The 24,228-nt window shown below is 42.7% G+C and overlaps 1 protein-coding gene across 2 annotated transcripts in view; it reads right to left on the bottom strand.

Annotated features, from left to right (window-relative positions):
• LOC109891863 (GDNF family receptor alpha-4-like) overlaps nucleotides 1–24,028 on the bottom strand; it is a 77,941-nt gene extending 53,913 nt beyond the window's left edge. Inside the window, exons 1-2 of one of the 2 annotated variants that reach the window (XM_031827022.1) lie at nucleotides 23,777–24,028; nucleotides 23,436–23,501 (exon numbers count right to left, since the gene is read on the bottom strand). In XM_031827022.1, the coding sequence (XP_031682882.1) occupies nucleotides 23,436–23,478 (43 nt within the window). In that variant the 5' untranslated portion in view covers nucleotides 23,479–23,501; nucleotides 23,777–24,028. Of the gene's footprint in view, nucleotides 1–23,435 lie in introns of both variants that reach the window. The other variant, XM_020484338.2, reaches the window with a different exon arrangement.
• Between the last annotated feature and the right edge of the window lie 200 nt (nucleotides 24,029–24,228).

Here is a 24,228-nt window from a genome sequence, read left to right as displayed (position 1 = left end):
CAGATTTCTTGGTATAGGCCAGACAGTACTGATACGATTTGTTATTTGGAGCCAAACATTTCCAGTCAGACTTTTATATCAACAACCACATTGAGTCCACTTGACTGGTTTAATTGATTTGATTAACTGAAGAGCCCCTCATGAAAATAAATGTCACTGGAGTAATTTAGGTGAAAAACTATTTGGTGCCATGGCCTGGTATATATACTTTGGGCTGTGCCTACTGATAAGACTGTATTTGATTCACTGTGCTTGTAGGCAAACATTGTAATGGCCCCATAGTAATTAAATACCATGGAGATTAAGGCCACATTTATGTTTAAGAAAATAATAAGAAAATAAATTAAATACATGCATAGTGGTGAATATAAAACCTGTTCAGTTAGTGGAGCCCATTCATCCTGCCTGGCATTAATGCTGTGTTGCAACCACAATGAAATTAGACAGCTGCATCCATCATAGCTTTGCCAGCGATGTCTTCTTACAGCTCACTTCCAGGCTCTGTCTCCCGTTTTCAATTATGTATTTTGTGTACTCTTCCCCCTATTTTCCTCAGTTTCTTTGGCTCACATCTCCAAAACTTCAGGCACTAAAAAGGGATGCATCCTGTCAGAAATAATTTTAGATTTTTTGGAAATAAAGATGAGAGGGATACCTAGTGGACACAAACATTTCATCCGAAAGATATCAACTGTACACAGTACCTCTTCATGCAAGAGAAGTTGAAAGAAACGTGAAACAAAACAACTCCAATAAAACAACACTATGATGGAAGTTACTGAAAAAAAATGTATCCCAGAAGGGACAGAAAGAGGTCCATGGTTTCCACCTCCAATCTCAACTCTTTCAAAACCGACAGGCTGCAATTTCAAAAGTCTGACATTTAATTCAAGGAATTATTTCCCTTAGGATCTTACAAAACTATAGTGGACCACCGGTCCGCAGCCCTGTTTCCAATTGACACAGGTAAACCGACTGCTGATGCAAAATCTGAGGGGGAGTCAGTCAGCATTTAAACACTTAATCACATTCGCTCTCATCACAGATGGAATATTAAGTAAACATACTCATTCTCACTCAAATACAAAGCCATCAAACTGACTGACACTAGATAAATGGAAAAGTGTTGGGCTCAACAGCGAGGTTAAATATAATTAAATATGAAGACAGTTTTAAAGGCCCAGACAATGGTAAGGGAACAGAGGGAGCCAACAGGTAGCAAAAATGTAATATAGCCATCCTGTCTCTGTAGCTTTCTAACGTTGTGTTCTACCGGCAAGAACATCATGATGATCGGATCTCAAGCAATAATGTCAGGGTCTGAATTGATAATTGGATGCTCAATATGTCTCCTTTAGCTAAAAAGATAATGAGATTCAGTCAAAATGACTTGTTTTATCTAGTCAAGTCAACTAAATTTGGTACATGTGTTGAGTTCACCAAAAATACTAAGTTGAGCAGACTTCAACTCACTCAAAATGTCAAATCGTATTAAATACATTTGAATCAGCTAAGAACTACATGCTTACTCCACTTAGAAATGCACAACCAAAAAGTAACAAACTGAAACAACATATCAGCTGTATTGACAATTTGTTTTAAAGTTCAACACTGGAGGAAAAGGGTCCATATCAGGGGATATCTTTACATGACACGTTTTTGATATTCTAGTTTTGTGGATATGCACCATATCCTGACAAATTCTAAATCCAGATGTTCCTTTTAGACATGAATGATATAGGGATCACTCCGAATATCACACATGGACATTTCCTATGGCCATTTCCTATGGCCTATTTTCTCTCTTCATGTTGACAAATACTGAGTGTATACATTGAATATACCTACGTTTTCTCAGCACATTCAATATATTAAGTTAAACTGATTCCAGATAGGCTTCTCTTGGCTGAAGTTCATATCCGGATCTTGATATGCTTTTTGAAATGCTGAAAATAAGACAATTTCTAACACATTTCTGGGTTTTCAGCACATGCTCAATAATTTGACAAATATGAAATTCATATTTTTCTTTCATGCACAAATCATGTTTGGATTCCGTCCAGATATCATACATTATATAGTATGGCCTGATATTGACTCATTAGATATCCCAAGATAGGCGTATGTGGACATCTCTATATGATAACAAACACTGACAGTAGGCCTACATAGTATATTTTTCAGCACATACAATGCATATGCTTTTGACTGAGGTCCATATCAGGATCTTGTTATGCTTTTGATATGCTAAATATGGACTATTTCTGATACTTATTTGAGTTTTGAGGACATGCTCAATAATTTGACTAATATTAAAGGGGACTGAAAACACTAGGATTTAGAACGTCAGCTAACTGTAATTGTAAATTGCCATATTGGCATTGTTGCGTCACTGGCAGGAGAGAAGATTTTGGAACTCCCGAAAATGGCTGAATTTACAGAGTAGCTCAGAGTCTGAGGATTTGTTTGTACAGATATTTAAATCATATTAGTTAGGGAGCCAATACACCTACTGAAGCCATTCATGTTTGAGCCGATCGTTGCCCAAGATCAACAAGTTTGTTCTCGTAGCAGTAGCTACACAGCCTGAAACACCTCAGCTAGAGGGTCGGCGTAGCCAAACACACACTGGTGTGAGTGGGGATGCTGCCAGATAATGGCTAGAGTATGTATGTGTGTTGTAGAGAGATGGTGGCTGTATTACATCCAGTCAGAGGTTCCTGTCGGCCTGTCTGGATGGCAATGTATTTATTGGACGTGTCACCAATCCTTATGAAGGACTTCCTGGCAGAAGAGGTTACTCGACCAGTCAGCAGCCAATATACCAGTTAAATAATTGGTGAAATTTTGCTTGATTATACATTTAAAGGTTAATATCAGTAGTGGCTAGGTGCTAAATATATATAATCACTATCCTGTAACAATGTTTATCACCAGCGCTGTTTGGCACGATGATAACGCATTTACCTTTTTATTAGACGACCGGAGTTCGAAATGCAGTCATGAATCATGAAATCTCATTCTAACCAATAATGGGGCGTGCTCATTATAAATACATAGTAATTTAGTTTCGGTATTAGACTAACTTTTCTTATGATTTTGTTTGCAGAGCATACAGGCTGGCAGTTTATCGCTAGTTCACCCGATGGGCACAAGGGAGAATTGGACGAGGTGTACAGCATCTCATCCCTGTGTGTGTCGTTTCTTCCATAAATCGTGCATACCCAGAAGCAACGGCATTGACATAGGGTTTGAGTTAGAATAAAACCAGTAAATTTACTAATCTATTCTAGCCTGCTGTCAATTTTTTAAAGACATAGATCTAACGCCTAAAGTAAAAATAGTATTAGTTAGCTTGTACACTATAATATGTTCAAGCGTAACCAAATAAACTTGCTATAAAGATAAAACTAATGTTGATATCATGGATGGTCCGTCCTTGCATCTACACCTCTGTCTATGAATTTGAGAGTGGTTACACTTCTCCAGCCCCATCCCTCAGCTTTTTACCGAAACAGGAGCAGGGAGACACTGTGTTATTGTTTCTACTGCTGATTGCCACTTTAAGAAGTTATGATGCAGATTAAATACACACCAGAATATGTTACAGAAACTATAATAATGTCCCATCACTCAGACAGTTAGTGAATACACAGCATCCAACACAGCAAATGATCAATAATTCAATGTATTAAACAAAACCCCTTTTAATATCAAAATAATAACCACAGTGTGTCACGTCCTGACCTTAGTTCTTTTTTTATGTCTCTATTTTAGTTTGGTCAGTCAGGGCGTGAGTGGTGGTAGACATTCTGTTTTGTTCTGTGTGTTAGATTTCTATGTGTTTGGCCTGGTATGGTTCCCAGTCAGAGGCAGCTGTCAATCGTTGTCTCTGATTGAGACCCATACTTAGGCAGCCTGTTTTCCCACTATGGGTTGTGGGTAGTTGTTTTCTGTTTTGTGTGTAGTGCACCTTGCAGAACTGTTCGTTTGTTGTGTTGTTGTTTTTTGTTCAAGTATTCGTATTTATTAAAAGTATTATGAATACTTACCACGCTGCACCTTGGTCCTTCTCCTTCTCCCAACGACAATTGTTATAGAACTACCCACCAACGGACCAAGCAGCGTGGTAACAAGGAGCAGAGGATTCTGGACTCCTGAACTTGGGAGGAGATACTAGACTGTAAGGGACCCTGGAGTCAGGCTGGGGAATATCGCCACCCCAAAGAAGAACTGGAGGCAGCGAAAGCTGAGCGGCGGCGATATGAGATAAGGTAGCGCAACAGGCACGAGAGGCAGCCCCCCCCCCCCAAAAAAAATGTGGGGGCACATGGGGAGACTGGCGGAATCAGGCGATAGACCTGAGCCAACTCCCCGTGCTTACCGGAAGAAGCATAGTACTGGTCAGGCACCGTGTTATGCGGTCAAGCGCACGGTGTCGCCAGTAAGCACTCATAGCCCAGAGCGCTATAGGCCAGCCCCCAGCAAGTGCCATGCGAGAGTGGGCATCCAGCCAGGGCGTATTGTGCCAGCTCAGCGTGTTTGGTCTCCGGTATGCCGTTTCGGCCCAGGGTATCCTGCGCCGGCTCTGCGTGCTGTGTCTCCGGGGCACTGGGAGGGTGCAGTTCACCCTATGCCTGCGCTCCGCCCGTGCCGGGCAAATGTGGGCATTGAGCCTAAGGGAGAGGTGCGAGTGGTAAGCACCAGATCTCCAGTGCTCCCCCACAGCCCGGTTCAACCTGTGCCTGCACTCTGGAGGGTCCGGGCCAAAGTGGTCATCCAGCCTGGAGGAGTGGTGCCAAGGCTGCGCACCAGAGCTCCAGTGCTCCCTCACAGCCCGGTCCATCCGGTGCCTCCTCCACGCACCAGGCCTCCTGTAGGTCTCCCCAGCCTGGTGGGTCCTGTGGCAGCCCCACGCACCAGGCTGTCTCGCCGCCTCCTCCCTCCAGATTCTCCCACCTGTCCGGCGCTTCCGGAGTCTCCCTCCTGTCCGGAGCTGCCAGAGCCGCCCGTCACTCCGGCGCTGCCAGAGTCTGCCGCCCTTCACTCCGGCGCTGCCAGAGTCTGCCGCCCTTCACTCCGGCGCTGCCAGAGTCTGCCGCCCTTCACTCCGGCGCTGCCAGAGTCTGCCGCCCTTCACTCCGGCGCTGCCAGAGTCTGCCGCCCTTCACTCCGGCGCTGCCAGAGTCTGCCGCCCTTCACTCCGGCGCTGCCAGAGTCTGCCGCCCTTCACTCCGGCGCTGCCAGAGTCTGCCGCCCTTCACTCCGGCGCTGCCAGAGTCTGCCGCCCTTCACTCCGGCGCTGCTAGAGTCTGCCGCCCTTCACTCCGGCGCTGCCAGAGTCTGCCGCCCTTCACTCCGGCGCTGCCAGAGTCTGCCGCCCTTCACTCCGGCGCTGCCAGAGTCTGCCGCCCTTCACTCCGGCGCTGCCAGAGTCTGCCGCCCTTCACTCTGGCGGTGCCAGACTCTCCCGCCTGTCCGGCGCTGCCAGACTCTCCCGCCTGTCCGGCGCTGCCAGACTCTCCCGCCTGTCCGGCGCTGCCAGACTCTCCCGCCTGTCCGGCGCTGCCAGACTCTCCCGCCTGTCCGGCGCTGCCAGAGTCTCCCGCCTGTCCGGTGCTGCCAGAGTCTCCCGCCTGTCCGGCGCTGCCAGAGTCTCCCGTCTATTCGGGGCCCACTGTAAGGGTCCCCAATCCGGGGTCGGCGGCGAGGGTCGCCGCTCCAAAGGCGCCACCTAAGTAGGCCAAGACTAAGATGGAGTGGGGTCCACGTCCCGTGTCAGAGCCGCCACCGCGGACAGATGCCCACCCAGACCCTCCCCTATGGGTTTAGGTTTTGCGGCCGGAGTCTGCACCTTTGGGGGGGGGGTAATGTCACGTCATGACCTTAGTTCCTTTTTTATGTCTCTATTTTAGTTTGGTCAGGGCATGAGTTGGGGTGGGCATTCTGTTTTGTTCTGTGTGTTAGATTTCTATGTGTTTGGCCTGGTATGGTTCCCAGTCAGAGGCAGCTGTCAATCGTTGTCTCTGATTGAGACCCATACTTAGGCAGCCTGTTTTCCCACTATGGGTTGTGGGTAGTTGTTTTCTGTGTCTGTGTTTCACCATACAGAACTGTTTCGATTTTCATTGTTTCACTTTGGTTATTTTGTATTCAGTTTTCAGTTATATTTTATTAAAATGGACACTTACCTCGCTGTGTTTTGGTCTGATCTTTCATACTCCTCATCAGATGAAAAAGATCGTTACACAGGGGTTATAGAGGGTGCAACAGTTCAACGACAAACACTGCCCAAAACCAATTTAGAACTGGACCGGAGAGGCCAACCCTCCTCTCCAGTCTGTCCAGAAGGACATCATCAAGTTCCCGCCTAGTGCACCACAGTTTAGACCACCCACCGCCTAGCGAACCACTGAGTTAGACCACACACCATTTACACACTCATTTGTGGCACCCAAATAAAAAAATGAACTCCACAGCAGAAAATACGTGGTTCTTGTTGCTAGGCTACCACTTGCAGTGCTTTTTGTTTGCATGCGTCTTTATGCAGAGGGAATACAACAATTATAGCTAGTGTCTGAAATAATTATATGGATTTAGTGTAGGGGTTACCGACCGACCATCATCAACATCGCTGACTTTGGAGTGATTGGAGGAGGCGGCGCAAGTCAAAGCAATGGAGCCTGAGGTAACGTTAACCTGTCATGACTTGTTGACTAGGCTAGCGTTAGACACTGGACCACTTTGTTGCAACTCTAGTTGATATAACTAGATAATTGCGTCTGAAGTGTTTTGTGTAACACCCCCCCCCCCCAACAAATAATGTTAGCAAGCAACTCAACTGCAACTAAAATTGCAACACAGTTTTTCTGATCGTGGACTACAGGAAAAGGCGGCCCGAACAGGCCCCCATTAACATCGACGGGGCTGTAGTGGAGGAGGTCGAGAGTTTCAAGTTCCTTGGTGTCCACATTACCAACGAACTACAGTGGGGAGAACAAGTATTTGATACACTGCCGATTTGGCAGGTTTTCCTACTTACAAAACATGTAGAGGTCTGTAATTTTTATCATAGGTACACTTCAACTGTGAGAGATGGAATCTAAAACAATTGCATGACATAAGTATTTGATCACCTACCAACCAGTAAGAATTCCGGCTCTCACAGACCTGTTAGTTTTTCTTTTAAGAATCCCTCCTGTTCTCCACTCATTAACTGTATTAACTGCACCTGTTTGAACTCGTTACCTGTATAAAAGACACCTGTCTACACACTCAATCAAACAGACTCCAACCTCTCCACAATGGCCAAGACCAGAGAGCTGTGTAAGGACATCAGGGTAAAATTGTAGACCTGTACAAGGCTGGGATGGGCTACAGGACAATAGGCAAGCAGCTTGGTGAGAAGGCAACAACTGTTGGCGCAATTATTAGAAAATAGAAGAAGTTCAAGATGACGGTCAATCACCCTCGGTCTGCATGCAAGATCTCACCTCGTGGGGCATCAATGATCATGAGGAAGGTGAGGGATCAGCCCAGAACTACACGGCAGGACCTGGTCAATGACCTGAAGAGAACTGGAACCACAGTCTCAAAGAACTACACTACGCCATTATGGATTAAAATCCTGCAGCGCACGCAAGGTCCCCCTGCTCAAGCCAGCACATGTCCAGGCCCGTCTGAAGTTTGCAAATGACCATCTGGATGATCCAGAGGAGGAATGGGAGAAGGTCATGTGGTCTGATGAGACAAAAATAGAGCTTTTTGGTCTAAAATCCACTCGCCGTGTTTGGAGGAAGAAGAAGGATGAGTACAACCCCAAGAACACCATCCCAACTGTGAAGCATGGAGGTGGAAACATCATTCTTTGGGGATGCTTTTCTGCAAAGGGGACAGGACAACTGCACCATATTGAGGGGAGGATGGATAGGTCCATGTATCGCGAGATCTTGGCCAACAACCTCCTTCCCTCAGTAAGAGCATTGAAGATGGGTTGTGGCTGGGTCTTCCAGCATGACAATGACCCGAAACACACAAAGGAGTGGCTCCGTACGAAGCATCTCAAAGTTCTGGAGTGGCCTAGCCAGTCTCCAGACCTGAACCCAATAGAAAACCTTTGGAGGGAGCTGAAAGTCCGTATGGCCCAGCGACAGCCCCGAAACCTGAAGGATCTGGAGAAGGTCTGTATGGAGGAGTGGGCCAAAATCTCTGCTGCAGTGTGTGCAAACCTGTTCAAGAAATACAGGAAATGTATGATCTCTGTAATTGCAAACAAAGGTTTCTGTACTAAATATTCAGTTCTGCTTTTCTGATGTATCAAATACTTATGTCATGCAATAAAATGCTAACGAAATTACATCATAAATATTCCCTTATCTTTGATGATCTTTCATCAGAATGCAGTGCAAGGAATCCTAGTTCCGCAATAAATCGTTGTTTTGTTCGATAATGTCCATTTAAAGTTGGCGCCGGTCCAGGCGAACTCGGACGAAAGCTTCAAAAAGTTATATTCCAGGTCGAATAAACTGGTCAAACTAAGTAGAGAATCTTCAGGATGTTATTATCATATATATCCAATAACGTTCCAACCGTAGCATTCGCTTTGTCTTCAGAGTAATGGAACGAAAGGCGATATAATAAGTACTGTGCGTAACCAGGAACTGGCATTCTGACAGACCAGTGACTCAAATAGCTGCCATCTGGTCCCACATCACACTAGGGGCTTCATTCCACATTCTACTGACTGTTGACATCTAGCGGAAAGCGTAGGAAGTGCGAACAGATCCATATCTTATTTGGATGTGAATAGGCGATGAGTTGAAAATCAACCAGCCCCAGAATTTCCACTTCCTGATTGGAAGTTTGCCTGCCCTATGAGTTCTGTTATTCTCACAGACATAAGTCAAACAGTTTTAGAAACTTCAGATTGTTTTATATCCAATAGTAATAATAATTTGCATATATTAGCATCTGGGAGTAGGAGGCAGTTCACTATGGGAACGCAATTCGTCCAAAGTGAAAATGCTGCCCCCTATCCCTAAAAGGTTATCCTCTCTGGGATATGTGGGACGGTAGCGTCCCACCTCGCCAACAGCCAGTGAAAGTGTGCCAAATTCAAAACAACAAAAATCTCAGAATTAAAATTCCTCAAGCATACAAGTATTTTACACCATTTTAAAGATAAAATTCTCATTAATCCAGCCACAGTGTCTGATTTCAAAAAGGCTTTTCAGCGAAAGCACCACAAACGATTATGTTAGGTCACCACCAAGTCACAGAAAAACACAGCCCTTTTTCCAGCCAAAGAGAGGAGTCACAAAAACTCATAGAGACAAATTAATCACAAACCTTTGATGATCTTCATCAGATGACACTCATGGGACTTCATGTTACACAATAGATGTATGTTATGTTTGCTAAAGTGCATATTTATATAACAAAATCTCATTTTACATTGGCGCGTTACTTTCAGTAGTTCTAAAACATGCGGTGATTGTGCAGAAAGCCACATCAATTTACAGAAATACTCATCATAAATGTTGATGAAAATACAAGTGTTATATATGGAATTAGAGATAAACATCTCCTTAATGCAACCGCTGTGTCAGATTTCAAAAAAACTTTACGGAAAAGCAAACCATGCAATAATCTGAGTACAGCGTTTAGACAACAACGCAGCCAAAAAGATATCTGCCATATTGTCTAGTCAACAGAAGTCAGAAATAGCATTATAAATATTCACTTACCTTTGATGGTCTTCATCAGAATGCACTCCCAGGAATCCCAGTTCCACAATAAATGTTTGATTTGTTCGATAAAGTTCATCATTTATGTCCAAATAGCTTCTTTTGTTAGGGCGTTTGGTAAACAAATCCAAACAAGCGTTCAGGTCCAGCCGAACGTCGAATGAAAAGTTCAAAAAGTTATATTACAGGTCGTAGAAACATGTCAAACTAAGTATAGAATCAATCTTTAGGATGTTTTTATCAAAAATCTTCAATAATGTTCCAACTGGAGAATTCCATTGTCTGTAGAAAAGCAATGGAATGAGAGCTAACTCTCTCGTGACCGCGCCTCACGAGCCTGTGGCACTCTGCCAGACACCTGGCTCAATCCCCTCTCATTCGCCCCCACTTAACAGTAGAAGCCTCAAACAAAGTCCTAAAGACTGTTGACATCTAGTGGAAGCCTTCGGAAGTGCAATATGACCCCATTGACACTGTATATTGGAATGGCAAAGAGTTGAAAAACTACAAACATCAGATTTCCCACTTCCTGGTAAATTTTTCTCAGGTTTTTAGCCTGCCATATGAGTTATGTTATACTCACAGACATCATTCAAACAGTTTTAGAAACTTCAGAGTGTTTTCTATCAAATACTACTAATAATATGCATACATTAGCATCTGGGACAGAGTAGCAGGCAGTTTACTCTGGGCACCTTATTCATCCAAGCTATTCAATACTGCCCCTCTGTCACCAAGAAGTTAACACAGTGTCCAAAGAAGGGCCAGATGTATACAGAATGGTGTCGTCTGCGTAGAGGTGGATCAAAGAATCACCCGCAGCAAGAGCGACATCATCGATATATACAGAGAAGAGAGTCGGCCCGAGAATTGAACCTTGTGGAAACCCCCATAGAGACTGCCAGAGGTCCGGACCACAGAGGCCCTCCGATTTTACACACTGAACTATATCTGAGAAGTAGGTGGTGAACCAGGCGAGGCAGTCATTTGAGAATATATTGTGCTGTATTTTTATTGACTTGGCCAAAGCTTTTGATAAGGTATCCCATTCCATTCTTGTGGGCCGGCTAAGGAGTATTGGTGTCTCTGATGGGTCTTAGGCCTGGTTTGCTAACTACCTCTCTCAAAGAGTGCAGTGTATTAAGTCAGATAATCTGCTGCCTCAGCCATTGCCTGTCACCAAGGGAGTACCACAAGGCTCAATCCTAGGCCCCACGCTCTTCTCAATTTACAAGAACATAGCTCAGGTAGTAGGAAGCTCTCTCATCCATTTATATGCAGATGATACAGTCTTATACTCAGCTGGCCTCTCCCTGGATTTTGTGTTAAATGCTCTCCAACGAAGTTTTCTTAGTGTCCAACAAGCTTTCTCTACCCCTTATTAACCTTGTAATGAACACCTCCAAAACAAAGGTCATATGGTTTGATAAGAAGAATGCCCCTCTTCCCACAGGTGTTATCATTACCTCTGAGGGTTTAGATCTTGAGGTAGTCACCTCATACCATTACTAGGGAGTATGGCTAGACGGTGCACTGTCCTTCTCTCAGCACATATCAAAGCTGCTGGCTTAAAGTTAAATCTAGACTTTGTTTCCTCTATTGTAATCGCTCTTCTTTTACCCCAGCTGCCAAACTAACCCTGATTCAGCTATATTACGGAGACAAAATGTATAGATCGGCAGGTAAGGGTGCTCTCGACCGGATAGATGTTCTTTACCATTCAGCCATCAGATTTGCTACCAATGCTCCTTATAGGACACATCACTGCACTCTATACTCCTCTGTAAACTGGTCACCTCTGTATACCCGTCGCAAGACCCACTGGTTGATGCTTATTTATTAAACCCTCTTAGGCCTCACTCCCCCCTATCTGAGATATCTACTGCAGCCCTCATCCTCCACATACAACACCTGTTCTGCCAGTCACATTCTGTTAAAGGTCCCCAAAGCACACACATCCCTGGGTCGCTCCTCTTTTCAGTTCGCTGCAGCTAGCAACTGGAACGAGCTGCAACAAACAATCAAACTGGACAGTTTTATCTCTTCATTCAAAGACTCAATCATGAACACTCTTACTGACAGTTGTGGCTGCTATGTGTGATATATTGTTGTCTCTTCCTTCTTTACCTTTTGTGCAGTTGACTGTGCCCAATAATGTTTACACCATGTTTTGTGCTGCTACCATGTTGTGTTGTCATGTGTTGCTGCCTTGCTTTGTTGTTGTCTTAGGTCTCTCTTTATGTAGTGTTGTGTTGTCTCTCTTGTTGTGATATGTGTTTTGTCCTATATTTATATTGTATTTATTTATTTATTTTAATCCCAGGCCCCCGTCCCTGCAGGAGGCCTTTTGCCTTTTGGTAGGACGTCATTGTAAATAAGAATTTGTTCTTAACTGACTTGCCTTGTTAAATAAATGTTAAATAAATAAAATTAATTACACGGGCTGCTTTATATAATTAAAATGTCATTATTTATTTTTCCATATTTCCCTAATTTGTTTCTGTGATTAAAAAAAATACAATTAACACTTAAATTAAATTCTTTAAGAGTCCTGTGTAATATTTTAGCATTTTGACATTTGTGCACTGCAACTGATAAGCATTAAAAACTTTGTGGCTGGAACTTCCCGAGTGGCGCAGCGGTCTAAGACAGTGCATCTCAGTGCAAACTGCATTTCTGCAGATGCTGGTTCGAGACCCTTCTGGCCACGACCAGAAGACCCATGAGGCGACGCACAATTGGTCCAGCGTTGTCCGAGTCAGGGGAGGGTTTGGCCGGCCGGGATGTCCTTGTCCTATCGCGCAGTAGCGACTCCTGTGGCGGGCTAGGAGCATGCACGCTGACACGGTCACCAGGTGCATGATGTTTCCTCCAAGACAAAATGTTTTTTTGTGGATGGGTATAATTTGCATGTATGAACACCGTACCGGACCATACTGCCTTACTTTCACCCCTGGCCTTAATGAGTAATCACTGAGGTTTACAGCAACCTGAAATAAAGTATGCACTCTAGTGTGGTTGGCATTATATTTTCTATCGGTGCATTATAAAGTTAGAATAATATCCTAGAGATGAAATTGGCTGTCTTTAACCATCAACCTAAATGCACACAATGCTCTCCAAGGAATTGGAAATATATGAATATCTGTGGGCTTATTTCTTACAATCCAAGACCCAGTGTTTCCTTTAGTACAGTATGTACCCTTTTATTGCACCACCATGTGCAGACTTGGAAATTGCCATCATTTTGAATCCCCAGTGTTAGCAATGTGCAATGGGAGCAGTTTGCAGTGGTGTAAAGAACTTAAGTAAAAATACTTGAAAATACTACTTAAGTATTTTTGGGGGGATATCTGAACTTTTTACTCCATACATTTACCATGACATCGAAAAGTACTCGTTACATTTTGAATGCTTAGCAGGACAGGAAAATGGTCTAATTCACACACTTTTCAAGAAAACATGCATGGTCATCCCTACTGCCTCTGATCTGGCGGACTCATTGAACACATGTTCCGCTTTTATATGAAGTGTTGGAGTATGCCCACGGCTATCCATAATTTATTATTATTTTTTTTAAATGGTGCCATATAATTTGCTTAGTATAAGGAATTTGAAATTATTTACACTTTTACTTTTGACACTTAAGTATATTTGAGCAATTACTTTAACTTTTGATACTTAAGTATATTTAAAACCAAATACTTTTACTCAGGTAGTATTGTACTGGGCGACTTTTACTGGAGTCATTTTCTATGAAGGTATCTTTACTTTTACTCAAGTATGACAATTGGGTATGTTCTATCTAAAGATTGAGATTATTATGCGAGTTGAACGTCAATCCACATCAACCGCACTGCTGCCTCGTCAGAAGGCCATATAAATGCATAAGGTCGTCTACATAGGAGGTGATCTATCTACACTGTGCCTTTGTTGATCTGGAGTATTGAATTGTTGCCTTTGCTCAATTAGGTAGGACAGATGGCTCAACAACACAGACTGAAATTACTTCAGAAATTAGCCATGGTAAATCCCAACACATTAAATACAGCAAGCTACTGTGAAAACGAAAGACAATGATTGAATACGTAAGCTGGAACATTGCATCATTATGCTTCTGTTGAGGTAAAGCTATAGTTATGGATATATACCAGCAAGATCCAACTGTTATCGACAAAAGCCCCAAACCCCTTAATTATACATCACTTCTGCCCTACCCTGGATTCAAAATCTAATTCAAAGGCTAGTATGCGCTAACCCCAATGGAACTAACTAGCGACTGCGCATAATTACTGTAGATGACGTGGTTAGTTTCAAGGATTTTAAGACCATTGACCTTCAGTTTTCAGAGAAGAAAATGTAAAACAATCCAATTGACTTAAACAGACATCCTCTCTACCTTATGCCAATTGAATGGACATTAAATCATATTATGTTATGATTCTCAATGCATAACTGTATTAATTTCACTTCAGAATTCCTCACCTCCAACCTCTACATTTCTCTAAAGAAGACAGTCCTCGAGTTGCTGAAGATAATATCAATACTGAGGCAGGCTATAGTGCAAATGTCTATTCTCATGTTAGCCCTCTGTTGATGAGCTGGGAATGCCAGGGCCCAAATTCAGATAGGAATCATCAACTCTGGTGTTATGTCCGTGTCAATATGAAAATAAAAGAAAGCCGCACACTCTTGGAGCTCAGATGCAAAAATGTAATACCAACGTTTCGACAGCCAAGCTGTCTTCATCAGGGTATAATCACAAACACTGCGGGATGACTCGTTTATATAGTGTCAAAAGACACAGGTGTCTGTAATCATGGCCAGGAGTGGCCTAATATCATTGGTTAATAATCAAATATTAAAATGTCATACAAAGAACAGCATACAAACAAATGGATAGCATACGATCATAGATTAATTTGACTTTACAAGTTTACACACAATTACAATGGCAAAGTCACAATAATCACAAGAATGGCTTCAGATCAAAGTCTACGTTGAGACCGAAGGACGCAAGGGTCTTTAAACTAAAGATCCAGGCAGCCTCTCGTTTTAACAATAAATTATCAAGGTCACCCCCTCTCCTAGGGAGGGTGACATGTTCGATGCCAATATAACGCAGAGATGAAATCGAGTGGCCTGCCTCCAAGAAGTGGGCTGCAACTGGATAAGTAAAGTTTTTACACCTAATGGTGCTACGATGCTCTGAGATACGTACTTTTAATTTGCGCTTTGTTTTACCTACATAATTTTTACCACAAGGAGATAAGTGCCTTAGTGGAGCACGTAATAACACCTTTTATTGGGATCGATTTCCCTGTTTGTGGGTGTTTGAAGGATCTACATTTATAAGTGCCATTGCATTGAGCACAGCCTTGAGTGGCCCAGCCAGAGCCTGGACTTGAAACTGATCGAACATCTCTGGAGAGACCTGAAAATAGCTGTGCAGCAACGCTCCCCATCCAACCAGACAGAGCTTGAGAGGATCTGCAGAGAAGAATAGGAGAAACAGAATAGGTGTGCCAAGCTTGTCGCGTCATACCCAAGAAGACTCGAGGCTGTAATCGCTGCTTCAACAAAGTACTGAGTAAAGGGTCTGAATACTTATGTAAATGTTTTTTTTTTTTTTTTTTACATTTTATGAATTTGCCAAAAATTCTGAAACCTGTTTTGTGGTATTGTGTGTAGATTGGTGGAGGTGGGGGGGGACAATTTAACCCATTTTAGAGTAAGGCTGTATGGGGTCATGGGGTCTGAAAACCTTCCGAATGCACTATATAAGGACTGAATGTGTGTCTAATTTACACATCTCCACCTGGCTTCCAGGGGTCACCTTATCTTTTAACATAGCTACTACATCTATGGGTTTTTCTGTCATGCGTAATGTTTTATTTCAATTTAACCCTAATTTTACCAGTTGACTGAGAACACATTCTCATTTACAGCAACAACCTGAGGAATAGTAACATGGGGGGGGGGGTGAATGAGCCAATTGGAAGCTGGGGATGATTAGGTGGCCATGATGGTATGAGGGCCAGATTAGCCAGCACACAGGGGTTAACACCCCTACTTTTACGCCACAGAGAGTCAGGACATCCATTTAATGTACCATCCGAAAGACGGCACCCTACACAGCGCAATATACCGGATCACTGCCCTGGGGTATTGGCATCTTTTTATTATTTTTTGAGCAGAGGAAAGAGTGCCTCCTACTGGCCCTCCAACACCACTTCCAGCAGCATCTGTTCTCCCATCCAGGGACCGACCAATATCAACCCTGCTTAACTCATTCCATGGAGGGCCGAGTGTCTGTGGGTTTTCACTCCACCTTTGTACTTCATTGATGAATTAAGGTCACTAATTAATTAGTAAGGAACTCCCCTCACCTGGTTGTCTAGGTTTTAATTGAAAGAAAAAAAGAAAAACCTGCAGACACTCGGCCCACTATGGAATGAGTTTGAAACCCTGCTTCAGAATGATCCTTCTGGTTTATGTGGGAAATACCGGGTTACCTGGGAGAAAAGCTATTATTCTCGGGATGGAACATTTTTAATATACTGGAAAAATATTCAACCTCAGTCTGTAACTTATTCTTTAGATGTTTTGGGCTGCTGGTACACCATGGTGTGCAGGCATAATCAAAGTGACACTGAACTAGTGCACTTGCCAGAGTCTTTAGGGTGTCTATAGGTGTCCATCAAATTAGCAACAGATTTTCATGCGAATATTCTAAAATCTGCATAAAAACATTTCTGTCATGCCTGCTCCCGCTCCCGTCGCATCTCGTCTCCAAGCGTCTGTCCTTACAGAATGCTGACCACACAATGTGAAGCATCAGGGTTTTTTTTGTTTTGTTTTTTGGTGACGTCAAGTCCGGGTGCCACTGCCGGAGGAACTGGGGGTACCTCAGCTGGCTCGTCGGGCTTCCACGCCTTAGCTGGCTCGAGAGGTTTCCTCGGTTGGCTCGGCAGGCTCCCATCTCACGTCATGCCTCAGCCGGCTCGTCGGGCTCCCACGCCTCAGCGGGATTGTCAGGCTTTCACGTCTCAGCCAGATCATCGGGCTCCCACGCCTTAGCTGGCTCGTCGGGCTTCTACCCGGCCCGTCAGGCTCGCCCAGGTGGAATGCCAGGTGGGGGGGGGGTACCATCGCCCACTGCTCCCACTTCATTACGCGCATCAGTGCTTCATTGGACTCACCTGTACTCCTTCACGTTTTGATTGCCTGGCTACTTTACTAAAACAATAATTGTCCACCTCATGGTTCAGCTGTCGGGAGATTCGAGTACTAAATGCTTCAGGGCATTGCATGCATATGCCTTAAGGCTTAGGTGTCCACTGTAGGATATTTATATATATATATATATACACCATTACCAGTCAAATGTTTGGACACACCCACTCATTCAAGGGTTTTTCTTTATTTGACTATTTTCTACAATTGTAGAATAATAGTGAAGACATCAAAACAAGGAAATAACACATATGGAATCATGCAATAACCAAAAAAGTGTAAATCAAATAAAATTATATATTTTATATTTCAGATGCTTCAAAGTAGCCACCCTTTGTGCAAAGCTGTCATCAAGGCATTCTTGGCATTCTCTCAACCAGCTTCATGAGGTAGTCACCTGGAATGCATTTCAATTAACAGGTGTGCCTTGTTAAAAGTTGATTTTGTGGAATTTCTTTCCTTCTTACAAAAGTTCTTAGGGCTAGGTGTCCCAACTTCCGGTGAAACTGGAGGGTGCGAAATTCAAATAAATAATCATAAAAATTATGGATATTAAACATTTATGTACATACAAGTGTCTTATATCGGTTGAAAGCTTAAATGATTGTTAATCTAACTGCACTGTCCGATTTACAGTAGCCATTAGAGCGAAAGCATGCCATGCGATTGTTTGGGGACGGCGCTCCACAACAAAATATTTTTCCACCAGCACAGGTTTCATAAATTCAGAAATAGCGATTAAACATTCACTTACTTTTCGAAAATCTTCCTCTAATTTGTCATCCAAAGGGTCCCAGCTATAACATGTAGTGTAGTTTTTTACGATAAAATCCTTCCTTCTATCCCAAAAAGTCGGTTTAGTTGGCACCATCGATTTGAGTAATCCACTCGTTCAACATGCAGAGATAGGAATCTGAAAATCTACCCCTAAACATTTTTATTGACTCCTCAGATACCCTAAAATGTAATCATTTTTAATATTTCTTACGGAAAGAAGTATGTTCAATAGGAAACCAATTTTAGCAGGTGCGTTCTGTCTTCATCGTGCGTGCATACACGAATTTCCAAGACTGTGTCCCTGTATTAAAACTGTTCTCTCATTCGTTTTGGAAGTTACAATCCTGAAACCTTGAACATATACTGCTGACACCCTGTGGAAGCCATAGGAATTGCATCCTGGGAGATAGAATTCATTATTTCCCTGTACCTTCCATTGTAAGAGCATGGGCTCTCAAACAAAAAAAATATTCTGGTTGGATTTTCTTTGGAGTTCCTCCTACCATATTTATTGTGTTATAGTCTCCTACATTATTTTAACATTTCTACAACCGTCAGAGTGTGTTCTTTCCAATGGTACCAATTATATGCATATCCTGGCTTCAGGGCCTGAGCAACAAGCAGTTTACATCGGGCACGTCAGTCAGGTGGAAATTGAGAAAAAAGGACCCTAGACCTAACTTAATGCGTTTGAGCCAATCAGTTGTGCTGTGACAAGGTAGGGGTGGTATACAGAAGATAGCCCTATTTGGTACAAGACCAAGTCCATATTATGGCAAGAACAGCTCAAATAAGCAAAGAGAAACAGTCCATCAGTACTTTAAGCCATGATGGTCAGGCAATACAGAACATTTCAAGGACTTTTAAAGTTTCTTCAAGTTCAATCGCAAAACCCATCAAGCGCTATGATGAAACTGGCTCTCATGAGGACCACCACAGGAAAGGAAGACCCAGTTACCTCTGCTGCAGAGGATAAGTTCATTAGAGTTAGCAGCCCAAATAAATGCTTCACAGAGTTCAAGTAACAGACATCTCAACATCAACTGATCAGAGGAGACTGAGTTGTCAAATTGCTGCAAAGAAAGCACTACTAAAGGATTAGAAGAGACTTACTTGGGCCAAGAAACATGAGCAATGGACATTAGACCGGTGGAAATCTGTCCTTTGGTTTGATGAATCAAAATTGAAGATTTTTGGTTCCAACCTCTGTGTCTTTGCGAGTAGGTGAACGGATGACTGGGAAGCATGGAGTAGGAGGTGTGGGGGTGCTTTTCTGGTGACACTGTCATTGATTTATTTAGAATGCAAGGCACACTTAACCAGCATGACTACCACAGCATTCTGCAGGGATACGCCATCCCATCTGGTTTGCGCTTAGTGGGGCTATAATTTGTTTTCACAATCAACACACCTTTATGAATCAACACACCTCCAGCCTGTGTAAGGGCTATTTGACCAAGGAGAGTGATGGAGCGCTGCATTAGATGCCCTGGCCTCCACAATCACCCAACCTCAACCCAATTGAGATGGTTTGGGATGAGTTGGAACGCAGAGTGACGGAAATGCAGCCAACAAGTGCTCAGCATATGTGGGAACTCCTTCAAGACTGTTGGAAAAGCATTCCAGATGAAGCTGGTTGAGAAAATGCCAAGATTGTGCAAAGCTGTCAAGGCAAAGGGTGGTTACTCTGAAGAATCTAAAATATATTTTAATATGTTTAACACTTTTTTGGTTACTACAGGATTCCATGTGTTATTTTATAGTTTTGATGTCTTCACTAATATTGTACAATGTAGAAAATAGTCCAAATAAAGAAAAAACATTGAATGAGTAGGTGTCCAAACTTTGGACTGGTACTGTATATATCTTATATAAAGAAAGAGAATCTTCGGCCTAGCCCCAGAGAGATAGAGATATGCCAGCGGCATGCTATGAGACCGACATGTATTTCTTTATGTCATGGCTACTGCGTCTGATATGCAGATATAGAGGAGGCTTATTCATTAATTGTCTATCAGACTATTTGGTATATGTTTTGATTATAGGAGTAACTCTGATGGGCCTGAAACATTCTTCCTAACCTCAAGTTCAACTGTTGGAGTAAGTTGGAGCGTCGGTGCACATAGTCTTCGTATCGTAGGCTTGCAGTAGCTAAAGCTTAGACACCACACCAAACCTTGACAAAAGTTTCCAAACTTTATTTGGGTAATAGCAAAAGTAAGTCAAGCCATTTCTTATGAAACAATACAAGCAGGATATTATACAGTTTTGCTGCAAACACAGCATTACAGTTGCATTAAACCTTCACAAAAGTTGAGAAGGCAATATTGCAGTAATTACCAACAAAGACAAGACCCTATCATTCCCCAACCAATGACAGAAAGGCTAATGCTATTTATTTTACAACATGCCTACTTATAGCTTATCATAAACTAAATAAGGAGCACACAATTAAACATTTAAATTAGCCAATGAAAATGTCTCAAACAGAATTAAACCACACACTGGTGTGGAACTGGTTTCGATTAATAAATAGGCTTACAATAATAACAATGATATACAATAATCATAATGATAATACAAATTATTATAAATAAATGTACATGTAGGCTACTGAGCAACTCCTGAATAGGGAGTTGCTCAGTAGCCTACATTCGTCTCATCTTAGTCCACTACAATATTAAAACTTCTATTAAATTTCCCTTGTAGGCTTTTCACTATACGCATAATCTTTTTCCTCTAACTTTTGTTTTACTTCCAAGAAAAAGGCCTACATCTTCACAATCAACAGTAGCTTAGGCCAAGGCTCCTCTAATGGCTCTCTATCTCTCTCTCCTCAGCTGCAGGCGCGCAAGGCGTGAAAGAATGGTGCTGGAGCGCAAATTCAGGGTGTAGGTTATGACAGACAGCCAAAATAAGACCCTCGATATTTATAGAAAGGACCATCAACCTCATCACTGTGCACTTTCACCACCCTGTGGAAGTTAATTATCATTCATATAATCTGTATATTTTGGATGAACGTGTGCACGCCTACAGGAGACTTTTGAAGTAGCCTAATCAGATGAAAACATTGTGACTGGTTGTGTTTATGACATATATAAAAGGTAATGCGTTTAAAAAGTTAGCTGCTCGGATTGGAGAAGAGGCAGAGCATGAGTTAAGCTTTCCTGAATACCTGTACCTGCCGGGAGCATGCAGTATGTGGCCACATTATTATAGGACGACAGAGGAGAATGACAACGCAATCAGTATCAGAAGTTTTTAAAAAATATAGCCAGACTGGCCTGCTACTGTGCCTTTCTAGACCATATAAACTGTCGAAAGTAGGCCCACAATTGATCCAAATCAAATTGAGCTGTGTGTCTCATGTCTTCCCTATTCCTTCATGCGCAGTGATGCACCTGGCCTCTCCGCTGCCTATCAGCTATTCCTATTTGTTTTTGTCGATTCATAAACATTTATGCAGCCGTGAATGATTTTGTGTGTGGTATGATTGCTAGTTAACCTATTGCAGATCTGGACAAACGATCCACCTACCGCTATTGTCACTATGAATGGTGGATAGAGGGCAGGATAGACCATTAGACTGGTAGATTAAACTGACCTGCGGCATACTTAAGCAATAAGGCCCGAGTGGGTGTGGTATATGGCCAATATACCATGGCTAAAGACTGTTCATATGCACGACGCAACACGGAGTTCCTGGACACAGCCCTTCGCCGTGGTATATTGGTAATATACCACAAACCCCCAAGGTGCCTTATTGCTATTATAAACTGGTTACCAATGTAATTAGAACACGCGCATACAAAGTAAAAATACATGTGTTGTTATACCCATGGTACGCCACGGCTGTCAGCCAATCAGCATTCAGGGCTCGAACCACCCAGTTAACAATAAAAGTTAGCACACGGAAAAGCAATATTGTATAAGGGAAGTACCAAAACATCTTGATATAGAGGCGGCGCATGTAAGCACATGAGGAAATTTGGCTAGGATGGAAGAAATGATATTGTAAAACCTGCGAAAAAGCAAATGTAAACCAGGGGAAAACTGCACTACCATCCCTTGTGCCCCCCCAAAAAACACACAACCCTCCCCAAACCAAAACGTTTTTTTTGACAACCCTCCCTATTTTGGACCACCCCTCACAGGATGTTCCCCCAGGATGAAAGGGGGCATGACTGAAAAGGTTTGGGAAGCACTGATTTAGCTAATGATTAGCAAAAACACAGATGGGCTTCAGCCTATTAATTTGAAGCTACTATGCTGCATTAGTTGGGCTACAGGTGATAATGCTTATTGCTAAATAACACAGCAGCCTGATAATATGGACCAAAATGTTGTTAGGTTCACTTTTGAAGGGGAGATTATCTTTTAAATGGTGCAGCATCATCTTATTTTCATTCAATTTGGAGTAGAAAGGTCACCAGTACTGACTTTCTCATAGGCATTCTCCAAAACAATTACATGCCAAGCATGGTTCAGACAGAAAACACCACGTTGAACCTTTGATTAGAAAAGATTACAATTACATGCAATTCGTTAGTCTTCGGCGTTAGGCTCTGCTCCTTTGGAGAAGCTCACTGTCAGAGCATGCATCCTGTTAAGAAGATAATAATAATAATACAGGCAGTGAGCAATGTACACTATAACAATCCCCCTGACCGAAACAAAAGCAGAGCCCAAACAGCTGGAGGTTAGGGTGAGTTGTGGGAAAGCAGAAAACAGACATGCATGGGGAGTAACACATGTTACAGCAATAGTATGTCACCAAGAACACCAGCGCATAGCTTGCGCGCAGCAGACAGAGAATATGTGTGCAAAACCGCCATATTAACTTAGATTGATTAATATAATTGGTGCAATATCAGCTGATGCCAACACACACAATTTTGATGAGTTCCAAAAATTGCCTACATGTTGAAAATGACCCATCATAATGGGTGTATGCAGATTATTGGGTATCAGAACACTTATGAAGTGCTAGTGAGCCACTTAATTTCAACCTCATTGATTTTCAATGTGGCATACATTTCAATTGCAATCACATTTTAATGCATGTTCTTTTTTTATTTAACTAGGAAGTCAGTTAAGAAAAAAATATTATTTACAATGACGGCCTACCCCGGCCAAAACCTAACCCGGACGACGCTGGGCCAATTGTGCGCCGCCGTATGGGACCCCCAATAACGGCCGGTTGTGATACAGCCTGGAATCAAACCAGGGTCTGTAGTGACTTAGACTGCTGCGCCACTCGGGAGCCCATTCTCTAGATGGCAAAACCATCATTTCCTACAACTAAAATGTAGGCTATTGCTAGCCTAAGATGTACTCTTAAGGTGCCAACTGTTACTCCTTAAGGTCCAAGGACTTTCTTATTTTCACAGCTTGACTTCGTCTGGCAGCCAAAACAGTCAAATACTCCATGTAAACGTGAATTGATTCTCAATTGCGATATGGTTCTAGAAACAAAGCCCTTTACTTTCATATCACATCAAAATAATTTCATAAATGTTAAATATACACTTAACCGGAATTAGCACAGTTGCAGCCGAAATTATTTTTCAGTGACAAATTTCTGGCGGCCTTCTTCCGTTACACACAGGTGTAATGGAAGAAACGGGTCCATCAATATTAATTAATTACAACATATCTTACGGCAGTACTCACCAATGAATACGAGATGAAATAGGTACACTCCCCAAAGATCCATTTGATTTACGATGTCGTACGATTCTGTTAAAATAATTCCAGGTAAACCACCACTAACATTACAGTCACATCTTCGAAATTACACTCAAATACATCCTCATGTGGCATAGGCCTGCCTACATGTGGACTAAATTGTTACAAAAGGAATTGATGAACAAGCGCGATCCTTGTTCGCAACATTTTTCAGAATTCCGTAAATTTCCCGAAATGTGGATGGATTAATCAAATGTCATGGACATAAATCAAATAATTACGGGGTAATTGTTATGTAAAACGAAAAGAAAACCTGGTATTCTCACCGAAAGTTATTTAGGCTACACCTGTAGGGTCCGGTGTGTGAGAGTTTGTGTTTGCCCGCTGCTGTTCTTTCTCCACGGAAAGAGTCGTCTCCGAACGTATTCGCTGTTGGTTAATCGAGGAGAGAGTGGTCGGATAGATTAACTGTTGAGAGCGACGTAGGTGAGCATAAGCGAATGGGTTAGGATAAGGGAGCACAGAGCGGGTTACGGGAGCACAGCGGGTTACGTAGAGTGGAATGGTTCTAGGGACAGTGACACGTACAATGTTCGAGTAAAAAAAAAAAAACACACACAACATAACATTGCCTCTACAAGCCTACAGTCATGTAGGTAAAGTTATATTGTACTATTTCCCAGTCGTTCTCAGATCCAGCTGGAAAAGATGATAACCACTAATTTGGTGAAACTGACAGATAATGGTGGCTGAACACCACAAAAAGAGATGGTCTGAC

The sequence above is a fragment of the Oncorhynchus kisutch genome, linkage group LG6 (genome assembly GCF_002021735.2).
Source record: "Oncorhynchus kisutch isolate 150728-3 linkage group LG6, Okis_V2, whole genome shotgun sequence".
In the NCBI taxonomy this organism is placed as follows: domain Eukaryota; kingdom Metazoa; phylum Chordata; class Actinopteri; order Salmoniformes; family Salmonidae; genus Oncorhynchus; species Oncorhynchus kisutch.
Note: the sequence above shows the minus strand (reverse complement) of the source record. Positions and strands in the feature narration are given on the sequence as shown.